The 23,558-nt window shown below is 39.7% G+C and overlaps 1 protein-coding gene across 3 annotated transcripts in view; it reads left to right on the top strand.

The window, feature by feature from the left end:
- Nucleotides 1–4,216: 4,216 nt before the first annotated feature.
- Nucleotides 4,217–23,558, top strand: part of LOC124114403 (rab GTPase-activating protein 1-like) — a 40,611-nt gene continuing 21,269 nt past the window's right edge. The window contains exons 1-4 of one of the 3 annotated variants that reach the window (XM_046474955.2): nucleotides 4,217–4,342; nucleotides 18,097–18,488; nucleotides 19,356–19,560; nucleotides 21,476–21,496. In XM_046474955.2, coding sequence (XP_046330911.1) covers nucleotides 18,140–18,488; nucleotides 19,356–19,560; nucleotides 21,476–21,496 — 575 coding nt within the window. In that variant the 5' untranslated portion in view covers nucleotides 4,217–4,342; nucleotides 18,097–18,139. Of the gene's footprint in view, nucleotides 4,343–11,610; nucleotides 11,852–18,096; nucleotides 18,489–19,355; nucleotides 19,561–21,475; nucleotides 21,497–23,558 lie in introns of those variants that run through there. The other 2 variants (XM_046474954.2, XM_046474957.2) reach the window with 2 other exon arrangements.

Below are 23,558 nucleotides of genomic sequence, written 5' to 3'. Positions count from 1 at the left end.
AACACTGGTTGATGATAGTTACATCGATTATGATAGGATTACGTGTCACACAGGGGGACAATAATTTTACGATACTTTAACCTCCTAAACAGTGCCTCCAATAATGTCAATTGAAAATAGCATCACACCAAATTTAAAAACAAGCATTTAATTATTCAGATACATATCTAAAATTTATTATAAGACCAATTTCTTTCAAGTAGCTGATAATGAGGCGACCGCTGACACGGGAAATGAGATCTTTCAGATTTAGGCTTTGATAATGTGAATCCCTTGCGATTGCAAAGTCCACACAGTCAATTTAAGCATTATATACATGTATGCTTGGCGGTGAACCTTTCATCACAAGGGAGACACTTTGGAGGTTCGTCCTCATCTGTCTTCAGCAGGTATCCGTGGATAAACTGACTGTTGCCAATACGACGTTGTCGTAAAACGACCTCATAATGTCTTGACTGACACAACCAAAGTAGGTATGACCGATTGTTGGTTTTAATTCGTGAAGTTTATTGCTTCCTACTTGGGTGTCCTACCTCTTCTCGTGAGTTGGTTTGACATCACTATACGGGATCAGTAGTGGAGATAACGGTTTGTCAAGAGCTGCTTTAGCTGCAGCATCGGCTTTTGGGTTACCTGTTAGGGCTCAGGCACACATCCAGGATATTTACTGCCGTCCTTGATAAGACCATTCCCGATTGAAATATGTCACAAGTCTGACCAAGATCTTGTTATTCGTGACGGGAGATTCACAAACTATCGGCTGAGTTTCCCGAATGTTATGGGACGCACCATACTGACGGGAGTGCTTGACCGACCTCTCTGCACATTTCCCGATCAGTATAAGTCTCTGTTACGAACGTATACGACTGCGTTCAGACAATTATAGGACATTCCAGATCATTGAGGATAGTAATATTGTTCAGGAAGCGTCCTGATTCAGCCGTTGCCAGCCAAATTCGTCCCGATTCTCCCGTTCTCAATCCAAATCGGATCCGATTTGTATCTTCAGAATGGTCAAAAACGACCGAATCTGTCCCGACAGGGTCCCGATTCTCCCGAATGCGAGATCAGACAGTAAACGGACAGTGAACCGACAAAGACGGTTCGCATTCGGCAAGATCTGGACTCAATCGAAAAGAAACTGCAATGAACAATTCATGCCCGTTCATCACGACAGCGTCCCGACATCGTCTAGACAACACAGACCATTGTTACGAATTTGATCCGATACAGCAGAATCGCTCACGACATAGTCAAGATTGTAATCCGACTAGATAAAATCGGCTGAGTTTCCCGAATGTTATGGGACGCACCATACTGACGGGAGTGCTTGACCGACCTCTCTGCACATTTCCCGATCAGTATAGGTCTCTGTTACGAACGTATACGACTGCGTTCAGACAATTATAGGACATTCCAGATCATTGAGGATAGTAATCCGACTTTTACACTTTTCGTGTCGTAGCGCTATCTTATCTCAAACAGGAGCCATAATCGGCACTGTGTGCACCTGGCCTTATGCCTATACATGACTTGGTAACCAGCAAAAGGCAATGTCATATTGGCCAGTAGAAAGATCATTTTTGAGTTCTAAAATGTCTATAATAATACCCTGATGTGAGACACTTTTAAGTGCCTGAAGGTAAGACAACGAATCAGCGAAGATGATGAAATTTTTAGATTTTTATTTTTTTATGTTTTAAAGGTATGGGTCAAAGCTGTTACGATAGCTTTGGCCTCAGCAGTAAATATAGAACATAGTATATCTGGTATTCTTGAGGAGACAGTTCTGGATCCAGTGATGTTCGCACTTGCAACTTTGCCACCATCCTTCGACCAGTCTGTAAAAATGGACCTGTGAGAATTATATTTTGTTCGCAACTGATTGTAAGCTTGTTGATAAACCAAACGATTTATCTCGGAATTTTTTAGTTGGGTTAGAGTGAGGTCTACTTCTGGCTTCAAACAGAAAAATAATTTCGTTGATGTTTTCCACGTATTAAGAATTAACAACCAAACTCAGCATACCTCAGAGTTGAACGATATGTTTGATTTATATTTTATGACCAAAGTAGTTGAAATGTGGTTAGAGAAAAGGCATATTAATCTTTCAAGTTGGTTATTGAGGAATATGTTCGAGACAATGAATAGTTTTACTTTGTGTCCATTATAGGCTACCCGGAACAAGGACCCGTAATATACCACCCTCGATTGCCCAATGTATTACTCACCGTTCACTGATGATTTGAGAATCAGAACCATTTCATATCTGAATAAACCTAAAGACTTTGCCAAACAGATGCATGGAAGGTCGGGATATATGAAACAAAGAAAATATGGTGTTTATAAACTTCCCCTACGTCTGATTATCTCAGTGAAATTATTCCATCTTAAGTCTCAGACAAAAACAATTATCGTCTGGTTTTTTGTTTTGTTTTGTTTTTTGAGTAAATAGAGGTTATCACGCGAGTGTGTTTGGGGATGGTAAATATCCTGCATAAGGAATAAACATTGTATTTAGCGAGCCTTGGCGAGCTAAATACATAGTGTTTATTCCTAATACAGGATATTTACTATCCCCAAACACACTCGCGTGATAACCTCTTTATCATATAATGTCATTCTTGTGCATCAAAATCGCTTTCCCTCCCTCACAAACATTGCCGAAACATTGCGAGTTTTCCTGGAATGCGCGCATTAGTAATATATTTATTACGTCACTGGGTAAGTGATGTGTCAGTCGGACAGTGACAGTAGCCAATATAGTTCCAACTAAAATATGTTTCTTATACAGTGGCGAAGCAACATATACGCAAAACAACAACTGTTTTTAATTGCCTTTCGCGGCAATCCATCGGTCTGTCCTCTAGAGTAACTGCCCTTTGTCAAAGGGAAGCTACTCTAACCCTAGTCTATGAGACGTCACAGCCACGGTCAGACGTTGTTGACAGTCGGTCTGTCCTGTCATAACGTTAAGAAGTGTAGTCAGATGTACACACAGCGACAAAACGAAACAAGGTAACAATTCAAACGTATTTCGGCCAAATCCATTTTTGTGGAGAAAGGTTCAAGCCGCAGAGGTCTACAAGCACAGATATGGCTACTGATCCCGCTTGGCTAGGCCTCGTGCCCTCGCAAAATTGTTTCGGAATCTATATCACCAAAGTTGCAAAAACTTATAAAATGCCTTATCTACGTCACAGTTAGACAATGATCTTCAGTATATTAGACTGTTCTTTTGATAATGATTGTAACACATTGACATTAATATACCTATAATGATATATGATCCATAATTATCCGTCATAGCAATTATCCCTGTAATTTATCCATAGGATTTTATGAACGTTTGCTCATAAAGAGAATTTAAACTTTAGTCAATTGCCCTGACACTACAAATGATATATAGATCCTGTCAAATTATGCATTGTCCTCTCATGATCGGCTGCATCGAATTAAACGCTCATAAATTCAATCGACATGTATCGGACAGATCGCACTGCAAATGTCGGTATATTTTCTAAATTTATTTACATGCAGAAACTATACAAATATTAGAATATATTTTACACCCATGGATATAGTATGAAACAATTTTATACTGCAACTCTTCATTTAGTGACTATAAGTCAACATGGAAATTCTTATGACGGCGGTCTGTAAATAATTGAGTCTGAACCAGACCATCCAGTGATTGACATCATGAACATCGATCTACCCACATGGGATCGATGACATGCATCAACCAAGTCAGCGAGCCTGACCACCCGCTGCCCTTTGTCGCCTCTTACCACAAGCATAGTCCCCCTTGACGACAAGCATGGGTTGCTGAAGACCTTTTCTAACCCGGACCTTCACGGGTGTTCACTTACTAGCCACCGTGAGGACTTATATGATAACTTTCTACAGTATGCTTATGTCCAATTGTCATAGTTTCTACATGTCTTTTGAACATCATGGCTGTAGAAACTTTGGTTTTGAACAAAGTGGCAGTTTCTAATGTGAATTCTAAACAGTTTGGCACGAATCAACCAGCGTTGTGTGTGAGTCAGCCAGTTTGTTTTCGGGAACGAGTTGATTAATCCTAAAGCTGATTCATAAGGTCAACTATGCAGAGTCAGTCGAAAACGCATTCCGCGTCATTCGTACAGTGAGATTATATGCGTATTTTACAGACGCTTCCATTACTAAAATACGGAAGTAGAAAGTGACGTCACCACGTCATCTCGGCAGCGCCCTCTGTGAAAATGTTCGGCCATGTGTAATTTGTTATGATTCTTTGGAAGACAGTGGAACATTTTACCTGTCAAACATTGTCAGATGGAATTATGATGATTGATCGGTAAGAGAGCGACACTAGTAAATTATGAACAACATGCGCGTATTGCTAAGAGCATGTGCCACTAATATCAACAGCAAGTTCGCTTTGTTTTGATGTAATTATAATGTCAAATTTTCCACCGTCTGTCATTTGGTTCGTCAGCAACATCAATTTCCTTGTTTACAGATAACATCCATTTGGGCCAACGTCTGTTCGGTATTTTCTTGACGGAATATTAAACATTTTGAGTAACATGTTGCATTTATCTGTAGCAATTCGTGTCATAATGTTTGTGCAGCATAAATAATTATTTGAAAATCCTCTCCGTGGGATGATGGTGATGAAATGACAACAATGAATGATAACGACAAAGATCATAATCATTACGATTTTGGCAGGCTCCTGGCAACGTTGGCCGCACATGGTGATGATGATAATGAAAGCCGGTAAACATTATTTTGATGTATTTCAGGAAAAATAGTGGCCAAGCTGAAAATATCAGCTTATTAATGATGTAAGATATATCATTTCACGCATGTATTGAGACTAGAAAGTGTGGGTGGGGATATATAGCAGACGATATATTACTGCTATATCCTTGAGGGTACTATTTGGAAGAAGACATGTTCATGTTGTTTTGACCAGAATAAGAAAAAGACCATATGTAAATAGTTTTTATGTGATGTATTTTAAGATATTTATAAGATATTAAAAAAAAACACTGAGAAAATAGAATGGCAAGGAGGGAATGGCTAACATGAGAGTGAATAGTGTTAGGAGCAGTATAAGAAACTGACATGGTATAATAGTTTACACTTGGCATCCAGACATTTTTCTTGTACATAATGTGTTTCATAAAGACCTAACATGATGAGTCTGTTGACCAGGGAAATCAGGCTAAAGTGTCCCAAAATTTACCCAGGTTGCTATGGCAAAAAACAATTATTATTGCAAAACATAATTATTGCCAAAGAACGGATTGTTATTGATCAGTTTGGCGAAAACAGATCATCATGACCATAATTGAAGAAGACAGGTCCAATAGCATGTTTGATGATAGGAAACAATAAAGGATTGTTTATAGTTAAATAATTTTTCTGATTCATGAACAGCATTTATTTATTATTTGATTTAACAACTATTACAATGATTACAATGTAATTAGTAGGGGTGAAATGATACAGTAAGGTCAAGATGTGGTATGTATCATGATTCATATGTCATGATATAATACGTATTGCGATAGACCCCTGAAGATCCGGGCCGGAATAGGTCTTCAGTAACCCATGCTTGCCATAAAAGACGAGTATGCTTGTCACACGAGGCGACTAACGGGATCGGGTGGTCAGGCTCGCTGACTTTTGTAAAAGGCAACTAACGGGATCGGGTGGTCAGGCTCGTTGACTTGGTTGATGCATGTCATCGATCCCAATTGCGTGGTTCGATGCTCATGCTGTCAATCAATGGATTGTCTGGTCCAGACTCAATTATTTACAGACCGCCGTCATATAGCTGGAATATTGTTGAGTGCGGCGTTAAACAACAAACAAACAAACAATACGTATCGCGACACCCTTATTTGTGTCAAATCACAATGAAACTTCTTCACTATATATTTCGAAAGTAGGTTCCAAAGGAACAGCTAGCGTTAGATACATGTTCGTCGTAGCTTCTTTCAGTAGTGAACTCACAACACATTTTGCAAAATTGGACTGAACAAAAACACTGGGGCCATTAGACAAGTAGTAAGTTATTTCGTTTTGCAAGTGTATGGTCTTGTATCGATACAGAAAACAAAATGTACCATAATGTCGTATGAATACTGATGATGCACTGGTGCACCAATGTTTTGTTTCATCTCTAATAATTAGCATAATCAAGGTCAATTTGCTGACGTCATGTATATGTTCATAGTTCATTGTACATTGTCGTTAGAATAGGTTAACAATAGTAATACAGAAACTGTCACTGCAATGGATGACTTTGTAGACATGATAGGTAATTCATTCAGTGGTGAGTCATTCCTAGTATATACTAAAACACTTGTTGCCACGTCATGGAGATACATGTACCTGCCATACTTCAAGGCTTTCCGATGGGTTGCAGTGTTTTCAGCCTAATCGGTTTACCCAGAAAATGACCGTGGAAGCAGTATTGGATTAACCTTTATTCTAAGTGTAGAGTTACACCAGCCTGTTGTGACAGGGATTTATCTAGACCTGCTCAGAGATGAAATACTTGGCCTCAAGTCTGCAGCAATTGTTAGCCAAAATTCTAAAACTGAAATTAAAAATGTTGCATTTAATGTTGATTGAGTTGTCATGGTTAGTCATAATGTTGTGGCTTTACAGAGGCGTAGGACAGTGAAGAAGGGGGGGGGGGCGCCAGGATTAGATCTTGTCGTTCATGCCTTGCGGGTGGATAGTTTTGAGATTGAAGATCCATTTAGTTCAGTGGATCAGTGATTGGCCGTGCTCTGGTCTGACTCAGCTGGTAATGTAGGTCTCTAGAGAATGTCACACTGAATTGAAATGTTTATTGACTGGTTTGTCCCTTTGGTAGTTGATGTTGGCAAAGTGTTCTTTGAGTCTGATGCAGAAGGGATGTTTTGTTTCTCCTACATATTGTTTCCATCATCTGGAGCAGTTTAGTATATAGATTATGTTTCTACTCTTGCAGTTAAAATGCTTTTGGCATTTGTATTTTTTGCCTGTCGTGTGCCCGCTGAAGGTGTTAGCTGACTTGATATTCATGCAGATCTTGTTTGTGACAGTTGTCAGCCAAGTTGGTAACAGTTCGACCACTGATTTGTGGTTTCAGTGGTGGGTATGTGATGGCTGCTTTCATGAGGATATCTAGATCAGTCTGATGAGAGAGAGCCAGCTCGAAACTAGTCACTGATACCAGAGATTTCTCTTGGGTTTTAGACCAGTACCTTATCTTTGCAGAGGCTTAATTTCCCTAATAACAGGACTAACAAATAGGGAAGAGGCTTTAATCATGTTAATGCTAAGTTTCATCATGTTTACATCATTGAATTTGAACACCTCTGAATTTAAGAATGCTCAGCATGCTCAGCAATATTCCAGCTATATGATGGTGGGTTGCTGAGGATGCTAAATGTGGCATTAAACAACAAAACAAACAAACATTCAGTTGATCACTATGCTCATGAGGATCCAAACTTGTCAAAAGGTGGATGCTGATCATCTGATCGTGATTAAGACTCTTACTACCTAATCCACTTTGGTTTACCTTGGTGACCTGTAAAGCTGTGAAGGATCAAGTATGCACAGGTGGGGTTATTGCATAATGAGTTCATAGTAGGTGGATGGGATGAAATAGCCTTGATCTCTGTTGATTGATGAATATGGTGGTGAAACTGTGTACTGGCCCTGCAAACAAGTCATGAGTCAAGTTATCATGTTTATAGTGGATGTCTGATGATTCTGATCATGCTAAAGTAATGAGGACTGAACATGCTGAATGGTGTACCGGTATACTGCAATATGCTTTTCAATAAGTAATACTGTACATATTGCCATAGTCTTTTTGTGTTTTAGTTATTATTTGTATCTTTAAACTTAAAATCAACACAGAAATTCATTTTCAAATGATGATTCCTTTTGAAACGACAGAAACGCAAAGTAATTTTTTTCTCAAGTTGTTGTCTCCCCTGTATCCATGACTACAAAATGGTGGCAACTAACCATGCTGGCTTTTTACATCATACTATTTACTTTAGTATGTGGAAAATAGGCTCTGCGTGTACAATCAGGGTCAAACACTTTAGCCTCCAATATTATTAGTTATGGTGTTTTTGGTTGCCGTATACAGTGTATATTGGGTTAGCAGGAAAATATTGGGTGAGGCGTGAGCCGAATTTGATTTTGACTTGAGCCATCTTGGATTTTTACTGATGGTATACAGGCTCATGTAGATTCAGAAGTTCTGCTCTCTGATCGGTCAATCTCACTTTGAGGCATAATAAATCACAATATGTATCTCAATACCATGAATACAGGTACCTGTATTACAACAGATTGCAATACAATATTTTTGCCAATACACAGCCAATACACAGCCAATACACATCCCTATGAGACCTATGGTCAGTGAGGTAATACTGAAATGTAAATTCCACAATGGTTTTCTCCTATTCTGACATTGTATGAGGTCAAGTGTTGGAGTCCGTTGTCAAACATTGTATTGAGCCACAATTAGGAAGAAGCACAAGGCAGCTGGTATAGTAATGATGGTATGGATAGGAATTAGTGGAATATTGGTTTGGGCCCCATTTTGCCATGGTTGGTGGCTACTGGTTGGTCTTCTGTTTGTTTGTTGTTTAACGCTGCACTGAGCAATATTCCAGCAATATGACGGCGGTCTGTAAATAATCAAGTCTGGATCAGACAATCCAGTGATCATGGTGATTGACATGACTGTTGGTCGCCACTTACAACATGCATAGTCGCCTTTTACGGCAAGCATGGGTTGCTGAAGACCTATTCTGCCCCGGATCTTCACGGGACGGCATGTCTACTGAGGCAATAGGGTAGCTCAGTGGCCCTACATTTTGTTTTTGCTTGGTTCCCGGATCCACAGACATTGACAAGAATGACAAGGTTGTTCAAATCGCCAACAGCAAAGATTGCTTTGAGAATACAAATAAAACAAAGAAATTTTTCCAAAGTTATATTGTCAGCATGGTGGGTGAAAGTCAAATATAAATGTTGGTGACTTTCTTTATTGCATGTTAACAATGTCAATCACTGGATTGTCTGGCCCAGACTTGATTATTTACAGACCACCCTGATATAGCTTGAATATCCTTGAGCGAGGTGTTAAACAACAAACAGAATAAGTCACTATCCCAAACTCTAATCTACTTCATTTTCTGTCAGCACACTGGACAGACTAATTGTTAACATGGTTAATAACCATGACAACAGGATTATCAAATTAATAAATAATAGATATGGTGAATAGAGTGTGTCAGTCTTGTTCATCTTGTTGATATGTTTGTTTTATTATAAGCGCAATAACATGCATAATCACGCATGTCATCATTGATCATACTATAACCTAATTTGTTGTGGGTTTTGATTTTATTGGAATCACTTTTGACATTTCCCAATTGCTTGTGAGAAAGTTCAAATTGTCTCTGTTTGCAGTGTGACCATGATTGTGTACCTTAATGTCGGTGGGGGAGGAAGTCCTAGATGTTGGGAGGGTGTGTGGGAATATACCGTATTCGACGTAATAAGGGCCCCGCTCTAATAAGCGCCCACGGCGATATTTGCTAATATATTGGCCAGTGAACAATCCCAATTAGCACACCTTCCGATTGATCAGTGTACACAAGACTTTTTTATTCGCGTAAAAATACGCACTAGTGTGCTATATTCTTCAGGCTGTCAGCATAAACCATGAAATTTATCTTTCAATTCTTTTTTTCCCCACCAAATAATATTCTAATAAGAGCCCCCTATTTCTAATTTTGAGAGCGCCCTGGGCGCTTATTACGTCAAATACGGTAATACAGGAACACTGCATTAAGAATGGTGAGGGAACTCGGTTCACCAGTGTTTCCCCAGCTGTGGAGTTAATGCTAAAGGGGACGTAAGTGTTGGCCCATTGTTCACATTGTTCCTGAGGACTTGGGACACTGTTCTTGAGTAACATAGGGGCATAGAATGTATGTATGTAGGTTTTACAACTGGAATGTCAACCTGATAATAGGAACAATTTGTATTTGAAATGTCAAATTTAAGACCTTACTTGTACATATTTCACGTGGATATGTGAGCATGGTGAGTGAGTGAGTTTGGTTTTACGCCGCTTTTAGCATGTTTAGCAATATTCCAGCAATATCACTTTGGGGAACACCAGAAATGGGCTTCACACATTGTACCAATGTCGGGATTCGAACCCGGGTCTTCGGCGTGAAGAGCGAACACTTGAACCACTAGGATATGTACCCGATGTACGGGTGAACAGGTGTTATTTGTTCTGGGTATGTATTTTAATACTCTCTATATACATGATACAGTCATGGGGGCGGAGGGGTAGCCTAGTGGAAAAAGTGTTCGCTCGTCACACTGAAGGCCCGGGTTCAAATTACCCACATGGGTACACACTATGTAAAGCCTGGTGTCCCCCTTGCTCACTCACTCACTCACTGATTCGTCTGGTAATTTCTTTGTCAATGATATCTGTTGTCAAACGGTTGAAACTAATACAGTGAACAGGCAAAATACATTCTAGGCAACATTAAACATTTGCTGCACCACACATGAAACACATCACTGAAATCTGAATATTTGTTAGTTAGTGCAAACTTGATGTGTGTACAATACAATACAATACAATGGCTCTGAAACCATATTACTAAGAAATGTTAGCAACCTGTGTTAAGCTTGAGATACATGCAAATGATGTACCACAGGCTAGTTAACTAAAGTCAGGGCTAGTGACATCACTGACAATGGTTTTTCACTAGCCTGAAGATCCGGGGAGAATAGGTCGTCAGCAACCAATGCTTGCTGTAAAAGGCGACTATGCTTTTCGTAAGAGGCGACTCACGGGATCGGTTGGTCAGTCTCACGGACTTGGTTGATGCATGTCATTGATCCCAATTGCGTGGAACGATGCTCATGTTGTCAATCACTGGATTGTCTCGATTATTTACAGACCACTGTCATAAGCTTGGAATATTGCGTCAAACAACAAGCAGATGCACAACAAGCCTGAATATCTAGTTGGGTCAAACATTTTTCGCCCAGAGTGTTTACAAGCATGTGCTGAGATCATTTGCATTTTGTGTAACACATCAAAGACACTCTATATTCAATGGTATTCATGATATTCATGATGTGTGTGATGTTTTGTTTTTCATTTTCAAAAACCAGGCCAGAAGACAATAAACAAGTTATCGTCACAATTTCAGTGTACAACCTTGAGACACTGTCACGAGTTCACCGTAACTCTGGTTATTACGATGTTGTAATGATTATACATGTGGACAAACCTGATCTCTCCTGAACTGTGGAAGTGATCGAGGTAATGTTTACAGCCTTGTGTCATATGAGTTGTTTTGTAATGGGATCCGTGTGTACGATGTAACGTGAGCCCTGGTCCTGGATCTACTTTTCCAGCCCAGACTGATGGTTGATACAACCCACAGCTGTTACACACACACTGGCCTGGTTAATACCAGTGACATCCCATGTTATTATAGTACCGTTATACAAAAAAACCTATTGGGAACAATGAGTTCTACAATCATGATTGTGGAGTATATTCAAGGGTGTGGTCATTGTTTTGTGGGCTTCAATTCACAGCTGTGACAAAGAGACATATGTTTGTGTATATTCTGTGACTGGACAGTTACAGGAATATAAATGTTCTATGCAAAAATAGAAGATATCTGTGGATGAAGTTTGTTAAAATCAAAGGAGGATATTTGGTGGCGATTTGTATTAGGTTACCATAGTTACAGCGTGATGATGACTTCGGACAGCTTGTCAGGTAGGATTGTGACACTTTGTTATGCATGTGTTAACGTGGTTATTCAATACCAGGACATTATGTGTATTGCGTCAGTGGCACGGCTTAAGCCATAAATTATTATGGCATGCTTGATATATATCTTGGTGACTCAGAAATACTGTTTTTGATGACATAGTAGGTATGATATATAGCCAGGGATAAATGTACATTTACACATGTAAACTTGACTGACTCAATACCCAGGGATTTACCCAAGATTCCGAACTGAGTGCCCTTGGAAGGCAATTGGGGGAAAATACATCAATATTTTGTTAAAATTGGTGTGTGAAATAATTACTTCTACAAAACCATAACCAATGATAACATTTGTTATTAATAAATAACATGAATTGGAATTTGTAGTTCTAATTTGGGAATTTTTATTTACATTTGCTGCAGAATAAGGCCTCAGAGCAGGTCTGGATAAATTCCAGAGTACCTCTGATGGATCAATCAGAATGCAGGATTTAAGACATCATGGCCATGATGATTATGATGATTGTAGAATAAGATTATGACTTGTAGATATCAATGTGATTTAACATTGTTTACAATTACCCTGTTTAAAATTCTTATGGCAAATCCATGTTCAGGGCCTGAACATGACGGGACCCAGGTTTAAGAGGGATATTGGCAGCTGCCACTCATGTGGAGTTACCAAGAAACTGTGCTCACTGCTGATATACATTGATATATTAGTTCATAGATTTATGACAATGTATGAAGTAAATGATTTTTATCACATATTGAGGTGGTATGAGTTCCGGGTTCCAGAAGTATTTACTTCTTGTTATGTGAGAACTTGACAACACTGATCAGGGGAGGTGTCAATGCTTTGTGACAACAATTTCAAACAGCCATATTAATATTTGTCGTGTGGGCGCCTGTCTTTAGTGGAGGTGCTGTTGTGTGTATACTAGTTGAATGTATACTACAGAGTCAAGATTCCCAGCACTGCCTAATCCATAAACAATGATAAATAAATGTTTGTTTGTTTGTTGTTTAACGCCGCACTCAGCAATATTCCAGCTATATGACAGCGGTCTGGACCAGACAGTCCTGTGATTGACATCATAATCATCGATCCACTCAATTCTTGAATTGGGATCCATGACTTGCATCAACCAAGTCAGCGAGCCTGACCACCCGATCCCGTTAGTCACCATGGTCACCTCTTATTGACAAGCTTACATAAATGAATGAATTAAAATAACATGACAATGATAATACTTAGTTTATTTGTCTTACCACACTATCTTTGCTGAATATGAGAAATATGATGATAGTAAGTGATTTGTTAAAAAAATAGGTAAACATCCTGCATTTAAAACTGAATTACATTTTGTTCCACTAAGCAACTCATAAGAACTGACATTTGATAAAGAGCATGCCAGATCTACCCAACATGCCTATGCTCATAATGCTTATCATGCTTATTGGTTAGTAAACAATCAGAAAACCATAACGTGTCCTTAACATGCCAAAGGCCAATCATGCTAATGTTATATCATTGTAAGACATGTTGATGCTAGACAGTGTATACTGTATATGGTATACGCTGTGTATCACGCTATGACCAGAGATGCCATACATCCACATGTATAACATGATATGATGACATGGAGGAAGGAGCATGCAAAGTTATGGGCTTGTAAAGGATGTTTTATGCAGATTTTGTGTCAGCAAATCCCATTGGTTTGTCAACCCTAGTAAGCTCAGAATCGATTTTTTACGCTCAAACATTGAGAATGGATGTGATAAAAACATTGAGAATGGATGTGATAATATGCACCCTATGTCCCATGTGATGCAAAAATGTATGGCTCCATGAATTATTAAAATCAATTCATTTGCAGCATCTATGTTGAATATGTTGGAGGTGTCTGGAATTTCTATTCTGAATCTGATTCAAGTTCAGACTATGTTCTGTCAACTTGGGGGGCGGTCGGGTAGCCCAGTGGTTAAAGCCTTCACTCGTCACACCGAAGACCCAGGTTCGATTCCCGACATGGGTACAATGTGTGAAGTCCATTTCTGGTGTCCCCTGCCGTGATATTGCTGCGATATTGCTAAAAGCGGCGTGAAACCATACTCACTCACACTCTGTCAACTTGGCTATACTTGATATATGTCCAATTTCTTCACTCAATCACCAAGTTTCATTTCACTTATATTTGCATATAATTTATAATAACCAAAGATCAGATCAAGGTTTGGGCAGTGGTATGACCAGTGATGACGTCATGATGCCAGAGAGGAAGGGGATTCCAAATTAAGTGGATCCTTCAGCATCTTCTATGGTATTTGAATCTAACATGTGCTTAATCTTTAAGCTTAAGAAGTACAGTTATGACAAGGACCCTGTGACTTCCAGACCCATGAAGATCCGGGGTAGAATAGCTCTTCAGCAACCCATGCTTGCCGTAAATGGCGACTATGCTTGTTGTAAGAGGCGACTAACGGGATCGGGTGGTCAGGCTCGCTGACTTGGTTGATGCATGTCATCGTATCCTAATTCCGTGGATCGATGCTCATGATGTCAATCACTGGATTGTCTGGTCCAGAGTTGATTATTTACAGACCACCGTCATATAGCTGTAATATTGCTGAGTGCGGCGTTTAACAACAAACCAACCAACCAACATGATGCCAGAGAGGGAGCGATTCCAAATGTTTGAAAAGTAAGCGGGTCCTTTAGCATGTTTAGCATCTTCTATGGTATTTGAATCTAACATGGCCCTAATAGTCTAATTATACTAAATCTTTAACTTGTAGAAGTATGGTTATGACAAGGACCCTGTGACTTTCATGCTCAGTTTTGATAACCGTGAAGATCATGGTTAGAATTAGTCTTCAGCAACCCATGCTTATCTTAAGAGGCGACTTACGGGATCAAGTGGTCAGCCTCACTGACTTGGTTGATGCATGTTATCTTATCCCAATTGCGTGGATCGATGCTCAAGCTGTCAATCACTGGATTGTCTTGTCCAGAGTTGTTTATTTACAGACCGCCGTCATATGGCTGAAATATTGCTGAGTGTGATATTAAACAACAATCAAGTTAATGCTCAGTTACATGAACTCAACTTGCTGAATTTTCATGTAAGTTTTGAGATGTCCCCTCAACCAGGAAATGAGATGATAAGCAGCTTGCACACTACAACAGCTGCTCTGTAAACAATGCTATTGTTAACACAAGGTGTTTGGAAAGTTCTTGATGGTGTGGAATGAGGAAACTCAGGTGTGTTCAAGGCTCTCAGTACAGACATGAGACAATAGGATATACAGTTTACAGTGGAGACAACATGTGCTTGCCACCCAATACTTGGCAGGGTTTACCTTGACATACAAACAGGGGTCCAGGGGACCCCTAATTACTAATTTCAAGGGTCCTTACACAAATTATGAGGGTCCTGTAAAGTAATAAAATGGTGTAGAGTACTGTACTGTAAGATTTGATAATTACTTCAATTATATTTCTTGTCAAGAATTTATTACAATGAATATTATTGTGCATGCCTTGGGATGGAGTATATATCTTTATCTGCGTCCATTCTATACATTTCTGCATACTAGACACACATTTCTGTGTTGGTTGGTTGTTTTTTGTTTAACGCTGCACTCAGCAATATTCCAGCTAAATGACAGTGGTCTGTAAATTATCGAGTCTGGACCAGACAATTAAGTGATTGACATGAACATCAAACCACGCAATTGGGATCGATGACATGCAACAACCAAGTCAGTGAGCCTGACCACCCGATCCCGTTAGTTGCCTTTTACGACAAGCATAGTCACCTTTTACAGCAAGCATGGGTTGCTGACGACCTATTCTACCCCCGGCCTTCACGGGTCTATTTGTGTGTGGATTCTGGCCATTGTTGATCATGTTGATGTCACTACCAATAGTACTAGTCCTGAGATGGTACACTTTGTTGTCATACTAAACCTTGAGGGCAAGGTCTCGATGTGATATGGTCATTGATAATGATGATAATATGCGAGTACTTGGCACTTATGACTATTAATTAGCTTTAGTCTGTTAATTGGATTGATTAGACATAGTACATCAAGTAGATTAAGTTCTATCATTAAACATGTTAAAATGTGTGTTTTGATGATTTGGGATAGATGTTATTTGTGATTCATCGTGTTCATGTTGATATGCAGTCGCATTGTTGAAGTGTCTGATCTTTTATGCAGTGTGTGAGATCAAATATTTTGTCAGGCTGCCATCCATCTTCCCGAGGCAAGGGAGGTAACTGCCTTTAAAAGCCCAGTTTCCACCCTTGCCAAACTAGGCTGGAATGATGGAGTTAGATTTTGGCTGGACTAGCAAGTCTATACATAGTCCAGTCAAAATCGCAGAACAAAATTGACATTCGGTCCATAAAATAACATTTGGTTCATAATAAAATAACATTGCCACTGCCGTGTCAACTGCAGGATTTGCAGAGCATGTGTACCGTCAAATGGGCGTCGACAGATGGTTTACAAATCTGTTCATGTTTTTAATAAAGATTCCCAAGTGATTTGATGCACTTCGTGAGATAAGACCCATTTTATTAGAAAAAAAGATCTTGATTATCAAGCAGATTGTCTTGACTGGGTGCTATGATAAAAAGAGGTTGAATCTGATTGGTCAATAGGAGGAATATAGAAGGGACATAATCTGTAATCACCATTGGTGGCACTTCGATCGAACCATGAAATTTTAGTCAGTTAACAACCTTGCCTCGGGAAGATGGCTGCCATCAGGACCCACAGACTTTAGAAAGTTTAGAAGCTTCAGGTCCAAACTAAACACTTCAGGCCCTTATTTAAAAAGAAAGCTTTTTGTGACAAAGAAATTTACTGCAGGCTATGAGGACCAATACAAACATGAAACTATGGCCCCCATGAAATCTACGTGTCACGAGCCTGTGCTTATTTCGAACACTGCTTTTATGTGAAAGTCTATAGTTGATATCCCCAATATTTTTCCATGGTTTTAGCTCCCCTACAACTGTGATCTTGACTCTACTATGCTTCCATCATGTTCATGATTTCATCTTCCGACTTTGATCACGATGCTACTGTTTCCATGGTTACAGCTCCCTGCCCCGACTATGAGTGAGTGAGTGAGTTGGGTTTAACGCCGCTTTTAACAGTATTCCAGTTATATCGCGGCGTGTCAGCTTAATGTGGGAGGAAAGCCCAAAGTGATGCAGGTCTCACACGTTTACCACTTTGGTGAAACCCACGAGCACGGGTATAGTGCTGACAAACCTAGAAACATAATCGGGGTGAACCGGGATTCGAACCCACATTCATAGGTTTCTGGCGTGCCCAAGGGACGCAATTCTGCACAGCGAATCACAGCGCCTTAGATGACTGGGCCACCCGTGCCCCCGCCCCGACTATGATCACAACTCTATTGTTTCTATGGTTTCAGCTCCTTCTGCTGACTATGATCACAACTCTACTATGTTTCTATGGTTACAGCTCCCTGCCCCAACTATGATCACGACTCGACTGTTTCTATGGTTTCAGCTCCCTGCCCTGACTATGATCACAACTCTATTATGTTTCCATGGTTACAGCTCCCTGCCCCAACTATGATCACGACTCTACTGTTTCCATGGTTTCAGCTCCCTGCCCTGACTATGATCACAACCTTGCTGTGTTCCATGGTTTCAGCTCCCTGCCCTGACTATGATCACAACTCTATTATGTTTCCATGGTTACAGCTCCCTGCCCCAACTATGATCACGACTCTACTGTTTCCATGGTTTCAGCTCCCTGCCCGGACTATGATCACAACCTTACTGTGTTCCATGGTTTCAGCTCACTGCACTGACTATGATCACAACTCTATTATGTTTCCATGGTTACAGCTCCCTGCCCCAACTATGATCACGACTCTACTGTTTCCATGGTTTCAGCTCCCTGCCCTGACTATGATCACAACCTTGCTGTGTTCCATGGTTTCAGCTCCCTGCCCTGACTATGATCACAACTCTATTATGTTTCCATGGTTACAGCTCCCTGCCCCAACTATGATCACGACTCTACTGTTTCCATGGTTTCAGCTCCCTGCCCTGACTATGATCACAACTCTATTATGTTTCCATGGTTTCAGCTCCCTACCCTGACTATGATCACAACCATACTGTTTCCATGGTTTCAGCTCCTTGCCCACTCTTCTGACTATGATCACGACTATACTGTTTCCATGGTTTCAGCTCCCTGCCCCGACTATGATCACGACTCTACTGCACTGCTGATATGGAGGATGCCGTGAGCCGAGAGTCCGTGGATTCCTCCTCAACAGGTGATGACTTTGTGGTTGTCAACGCTGACCCAAAGTTCAAGTTGACTGGTGATATTAACGACCTAGACGAAGAGGTTGGTGCCGGCAAGTTCCTATCCCCCAAGATGGCTGCGTCTGCTGCAACCACTCCCGAACAAAATGGCATGGAATTGGAGAAGGTTGAGCATGCGATCCGTGGCAGCCAGTCGGCTGATGTCCTCATCCCTGATGCGTCCAACATCACAGGGCCCATCAGTCACTCGGAGAACATGTCTGTGATGGGCCTGGGGTCTGCAGACGCTGGTCTCAATCAGATTACTGCAAGTGAGTATATGTGCCTGTATGTCCAACCAACCTGTGAAGAGCTGGATTAGAACTGGTCTTCCGCAACACATACTTGTCTTAAGACCAAATGACCAATTGCATAGATCGATGCTCATGGTGTCAATCACTGGATTGGATTGTCTTGTCTAGACTCAATTATTTACAGACCACCATCATTTAGCTTGAATATTGCTGAGTGTGGCAACAGCCAACAAACAAACAAAAATTGTCCAAGCCGTGTTTGCCACTATTGTGAGAGATCTTTTGAAACATTTCTTGTTTCATGGATGAGTATACCCTTGTTTTACCATCAGGAATTTTGTTGTTGTTGATGATTTTTGTATCAAATGTTTACCATATTTACTCAGTATTCTTGTGTATGATATCTGTATTCTACTATGATTAAGGGGGTGATGGGGTAGCCTAGTGGTTGAAGCAATTGCTTATAACGCCAAAGACCCAGGTTCGATTTCCCACATGGGTACTATGTGTGAAGCCCATTGCTGGTGTTACCCGCTGTGATACTGCTAAAAGTGGCGTACCCACACACACACTCACTCACTCACTCACTCACTCTGGAGCACTCATCTATCATAGCTTCATTTGCGCTGTGATATTGCTAAAAGCGGCATACTCACTCACACACCCTGACACATTAAACTGACTCTGAGCCGACCAGTCCTTGTTTCATCCCCTTGATGCCGAGTGCCAGGAAGGGTAACAACAAGCACCACCTTGTAACATCTATGACTATGATGTCCCTTACGTGTGAGATGGCCTGCAATGTGACTAATTGATATTTAAGTGTTCTCACTCGAAATTAGTAAAATACAATATTCTATGGAGATGATAAATATTTCTCTTCAGATCGTGGCCGATCGACCTCTCTTCCCACAATTCCCGGCACGGACTGTACAGTCTTCGATGGAGTCACCTACCTCGGCTGTGCTACAGTCAATGCGCCGCGCAGCGAGGTGGAGATCTACCGCAACATGGCAGTACTCAACGACCAATCACAGATGGCGATCCATGTCACCCTCACCGTGCCCAGTACATCTGAGGGATTTGTAGGGTAAGCCAGTTATCCCCCTTAGATCAAGGTTACAGTAAATACGACATGGAAGTTGACTAAAACAGTTCATACGCTATGATCTACAGAATGACATCCTACTCTTTAACATTGTTTGGTAATTCATATGTTTTGAAGCTACATGACAGTAAAAAGATTCACATATTTATTGAGTTGAATACATTTTTCGAGACTATCTTGAGCATAATAATAATAAACCAAAGCTATGAAATTTAACTAAAATTTTGTCTGTTGGAATAAAACAAATCAACTGTCAACTTCCATTCCTTATATGCTGTTGCCATGGTGACATGATGTGTTTGATACGGTAGCTGTATGCCAGGTAGACCTGAGAGGGTACACGTAGATTAAGTACACGCTGGAGTGATTTTACCCAGTATGGGATATTAGATGGTTTGGTTGTTGTGCTATCATCAGTTATGTTTTCGTGTTATGGCCCTAAGAGTGATATGTGATTACATGTGTAGGAAGCAATACAGTGTAGGATTGAAAAGACTTTTGTTATTTTGGTTAGGATTGCGACACAATGAATTATTCTACATCTAAACGCAGGAAAATACGTTGGAACAAAACTGCCATGTGAATATTTAATATTGATTCAGTCTGTGCCCAAAATTTTCGCGTCATGCTTGGCTCTTCGTATCATTTCAAATTTGAGTCTTTGGAGTTATTTGGATTATTATTTGCTGAATTTACAAGACAGAACGAAGCCCATTTATTGTGTCCCGCACTGCGATATTGCTGAAATATTGCTAAAAGCAGTGTAAAGTCATACTCACTCTAGACCAAACAGAATTTTACTGGACTTGGTCTTCAGACTGGTGCAAAAGTTGCAGACTGCTGTTTTGAGGTGCCAATTTCCAACAATTCCAATTTTCATTCTTCTCCACCATGGTGACACCAGTTTGACAAGTAAATATTAAGTCGTATGACCGAGATTAGTGTACCGTGTCCAAGAATTAGCTCCTTAATTATCAGTGATTATGGTGTCAATGTTTTGTGCAAACATTTTTGCATGCAAGATTATTTTTTAGTATCTGTTTTTTGGTGGTGTTCTTGAGTTGTATTAATTTCCGTAAGTACTAAATTTGTTTGATGGTCTCGTGTACTGCTGTCTCTGTAGTATGTATGATGTATACTCAGTTATATCGATAAGACTAAGAATTCGAAAGTGATGCACACAGTAAACATGGCTGAAATTGGATCTTACCAAACAGGAATTATCTGCTTTCAAATCTAAAAAAAATACATCGGTTGAATCATGTTAATGATCAGAATATAGTTTCATTGTAATTGTAGCCATTTTGATTCCAGAAGATTCTCAGTGATTTCTTTTAGTCTACTGAGTAAGCTTGGATTTATCATTTAAACATGGCTGTTGTTTGAAACTAGACAAATCTTGAAATAGTGTTGAAAGAAATTCCTGAGTTTGAAATGACAAAACCGTTTCAAAGTAACCTGTTAGTTGTAACCATGCTAACATGCTCTGCTAGACAATATAAGAGGTTTAGACAAAATTTCAACATTTTAAGAATTGTATGAACAATAAAGACAATGATTGCGTCATGTAAATGGAAGAATGATTATGAAGTGGCTTTAATAGTTCATTAAGAGAAGGAACGTGAATTGTGTACAGAATTATAAATCTGATGCATAAACCGTTAATACATACAAAATTTAACATGTTAACATGACGTATGTAGATATAAAGATAACATACACTATATTTCTAATAGTTTGTTCTGTTTCCATGTTTCCATACATAAACCGTTAATACATACCAAATTTAACATGTTAACATAACGTATGTAGATATAAAGATAACATACACTATATTTCTAATAGTTTGTTCTGTTTCCATGGTAACTACGTTTGATGGCTTTCTACTTTGTTGCAGCCCTGCCGATGGAATGGTTCGGTATGCCCCTATGCTTGGTTCCACTGTCTCAGTGACTCTCATGCTTGCTACTTTGAGTTTGCTTCATGCTCTAGTCAGCTGACCAAGACAAAGCTAGGGACGTTCTCCACACAGATATCAAATTGGGGAATTTGCCTTTTTTGGCGCCTTTCAAAACCAAGTCCAAAACACAACCCTTGTAATACTTTATTGACTTGTACTTTTAGACTTGGCTAGGGACGTTCTCCACACAGATATCAAATTGGGGAATTTGCCTTTTTTGGCGCCTTTCAAAACCAAGTCCAAAACACAACCCTTGTAATACTTTATTGACTTGTACTTTTAGACTTGGCTAGGGACGTTCTCCACACAGATATCAAATTAGGAAATTTGCTTTTTTGCGCCTTTCAAAACCAAGTCCAAAACACAACCGTTGTAATGCTATTGAGTATTCAGACTAGTACTGTTAGACTTACCAAGGGGTGTTCTCTATATGAACAGATATGAAATTGGGGGCTTTGCTTTTTTGCGCCTTCAAACTAAGTCCAAAACACGATCCTTGTCATACTTTTCAGACTAGTACTGTCAAATTTTGCATATTTTTGCTCACACAAAAAATCAGCCATGTGTAAGATGAACATTTTCATAGTAGATAATATTATTGTAAAATCGAAGGTATAGCTGGTTAGCTTTTAATTTATGCAAACTATGTTACATTGATTTTTCAAGTAATTTACACAGTTTGTGAGAAAATATTAAGAACGATTCTTTGGATGTGCTTTCAAATTATGATGAAAAGTTTCACACACTTCTGTGGAACAGCATAAAGAACTATTTCTGAGGATACAGTGCAGCGTGATGTAGAGGAAATAGGTTCTCTCCACGAGGCCATATGATGCCTTTGTCTAATACTGGCGTCTACATTTCACCATTGTGTGTTGTCAAGTTGTGCTGTTGTGTTGTTGTGTGTTGTGTGTTGTCATTAAGTCAGTATTTTGGATTTTGTTTTACGCTTTCCTTCTGATTTTTTTGCACATCTGTTTTCAATTTATATTCATTTGCATGCCTGCCTAATCTTTTCACCACGACCACTTTTGACACCTAATATTGTTGATGTTACCATGGTAACAAAGGTTAGTCTTTCACAATAACCAATATTTCACTGGCGACTATTGATACCAAATTTTGCAGTCACCATGGTAACATGGTATAATCTTTGTAGATGTAGAAAGCACATGTACAAAATCTGGGGTAAGTGCATTGGATGTGTTTACTATGTTTATATGAAGTAACCATGGTGAAAATATGTATGTGGAACCTATTACCTATGTCACCAGGAATGTTTCTACTGGGTCCTAATAACCATGGTAACAGGGAATCTTTATATGTAGATTAGAACATGGATGCATTAATTGTATATTGCTAACAGGGTTATAGGGTTTCACCTAACCAATGAAAGTATGGAATAGTTTTTTGAGAGTCATGACTGAATTTGATTTTTAGTCCACATGATATTGAAAACAGGAAATTACATAGACATGACAGACATTCTGTTGATTAAATAATTGTAATAATGAAAAATAAATAATTTTGTTTCTGCTCCCCTTACTACCTTCCTCAGCAACCTTCCTCAGCAACCTTCCTCACATCAATTCATTGTCCCTGCAGATAAAGAAAGTTTCACGTGTGTTTCTCTTCTTTTGATGCTTGATGAAATACTACGTATACAGACCGCCTACCTGGTCTAGTGGTAGAGCATCTGTCCAGAGAGTGGAGTGAGTGAGTTGGGTTTAACGCAGCTTTTAACAGTATTCCAGTTATATCACGGCGTGTCAGCTTAATGTAGGAGGAAAGCCGAAGTGATGCAGGTCTCAGATGTTTACCACTTTGGTGAAACCCACGAGCATGGGTATGGTGCTGACAAACCTAGAAACATAATTGGGGTGAATGGGAATCGAACCCACAATCATAGGTTTCTGGTGTGCCCAAGGGATGCAACTCTGCACAGCGAATCCAGAGAGTGGAAGGTCGGGGGTTCGATCCCTGGCTGCGTCATGCGTGAAGACGTTTAAAGATCTAAATA

This window comes from Haliotis rufescens, unplaced genomic scaffold (genome assembly GCF_023055435.1).
Source record: "Haliotis rufescens isolate VD_foot unplaced genomic scaffold, xgHalRufe1.0.p SCAF_8, whole genome shotgun sequence".
Classification (NCBI taxonomy): domain Eukaryota; kingdom Metazoa; phylum Mollusca; class Gastropoda; order Lepetellida; family Haliotidae; genus Haliotis; species Haliotis rufescens.
The sequence above is the reverse complement of the archived record's forward strand: the minus strand, read 5'-3'. Positions and strand labels throughout refer to the sequence as shown.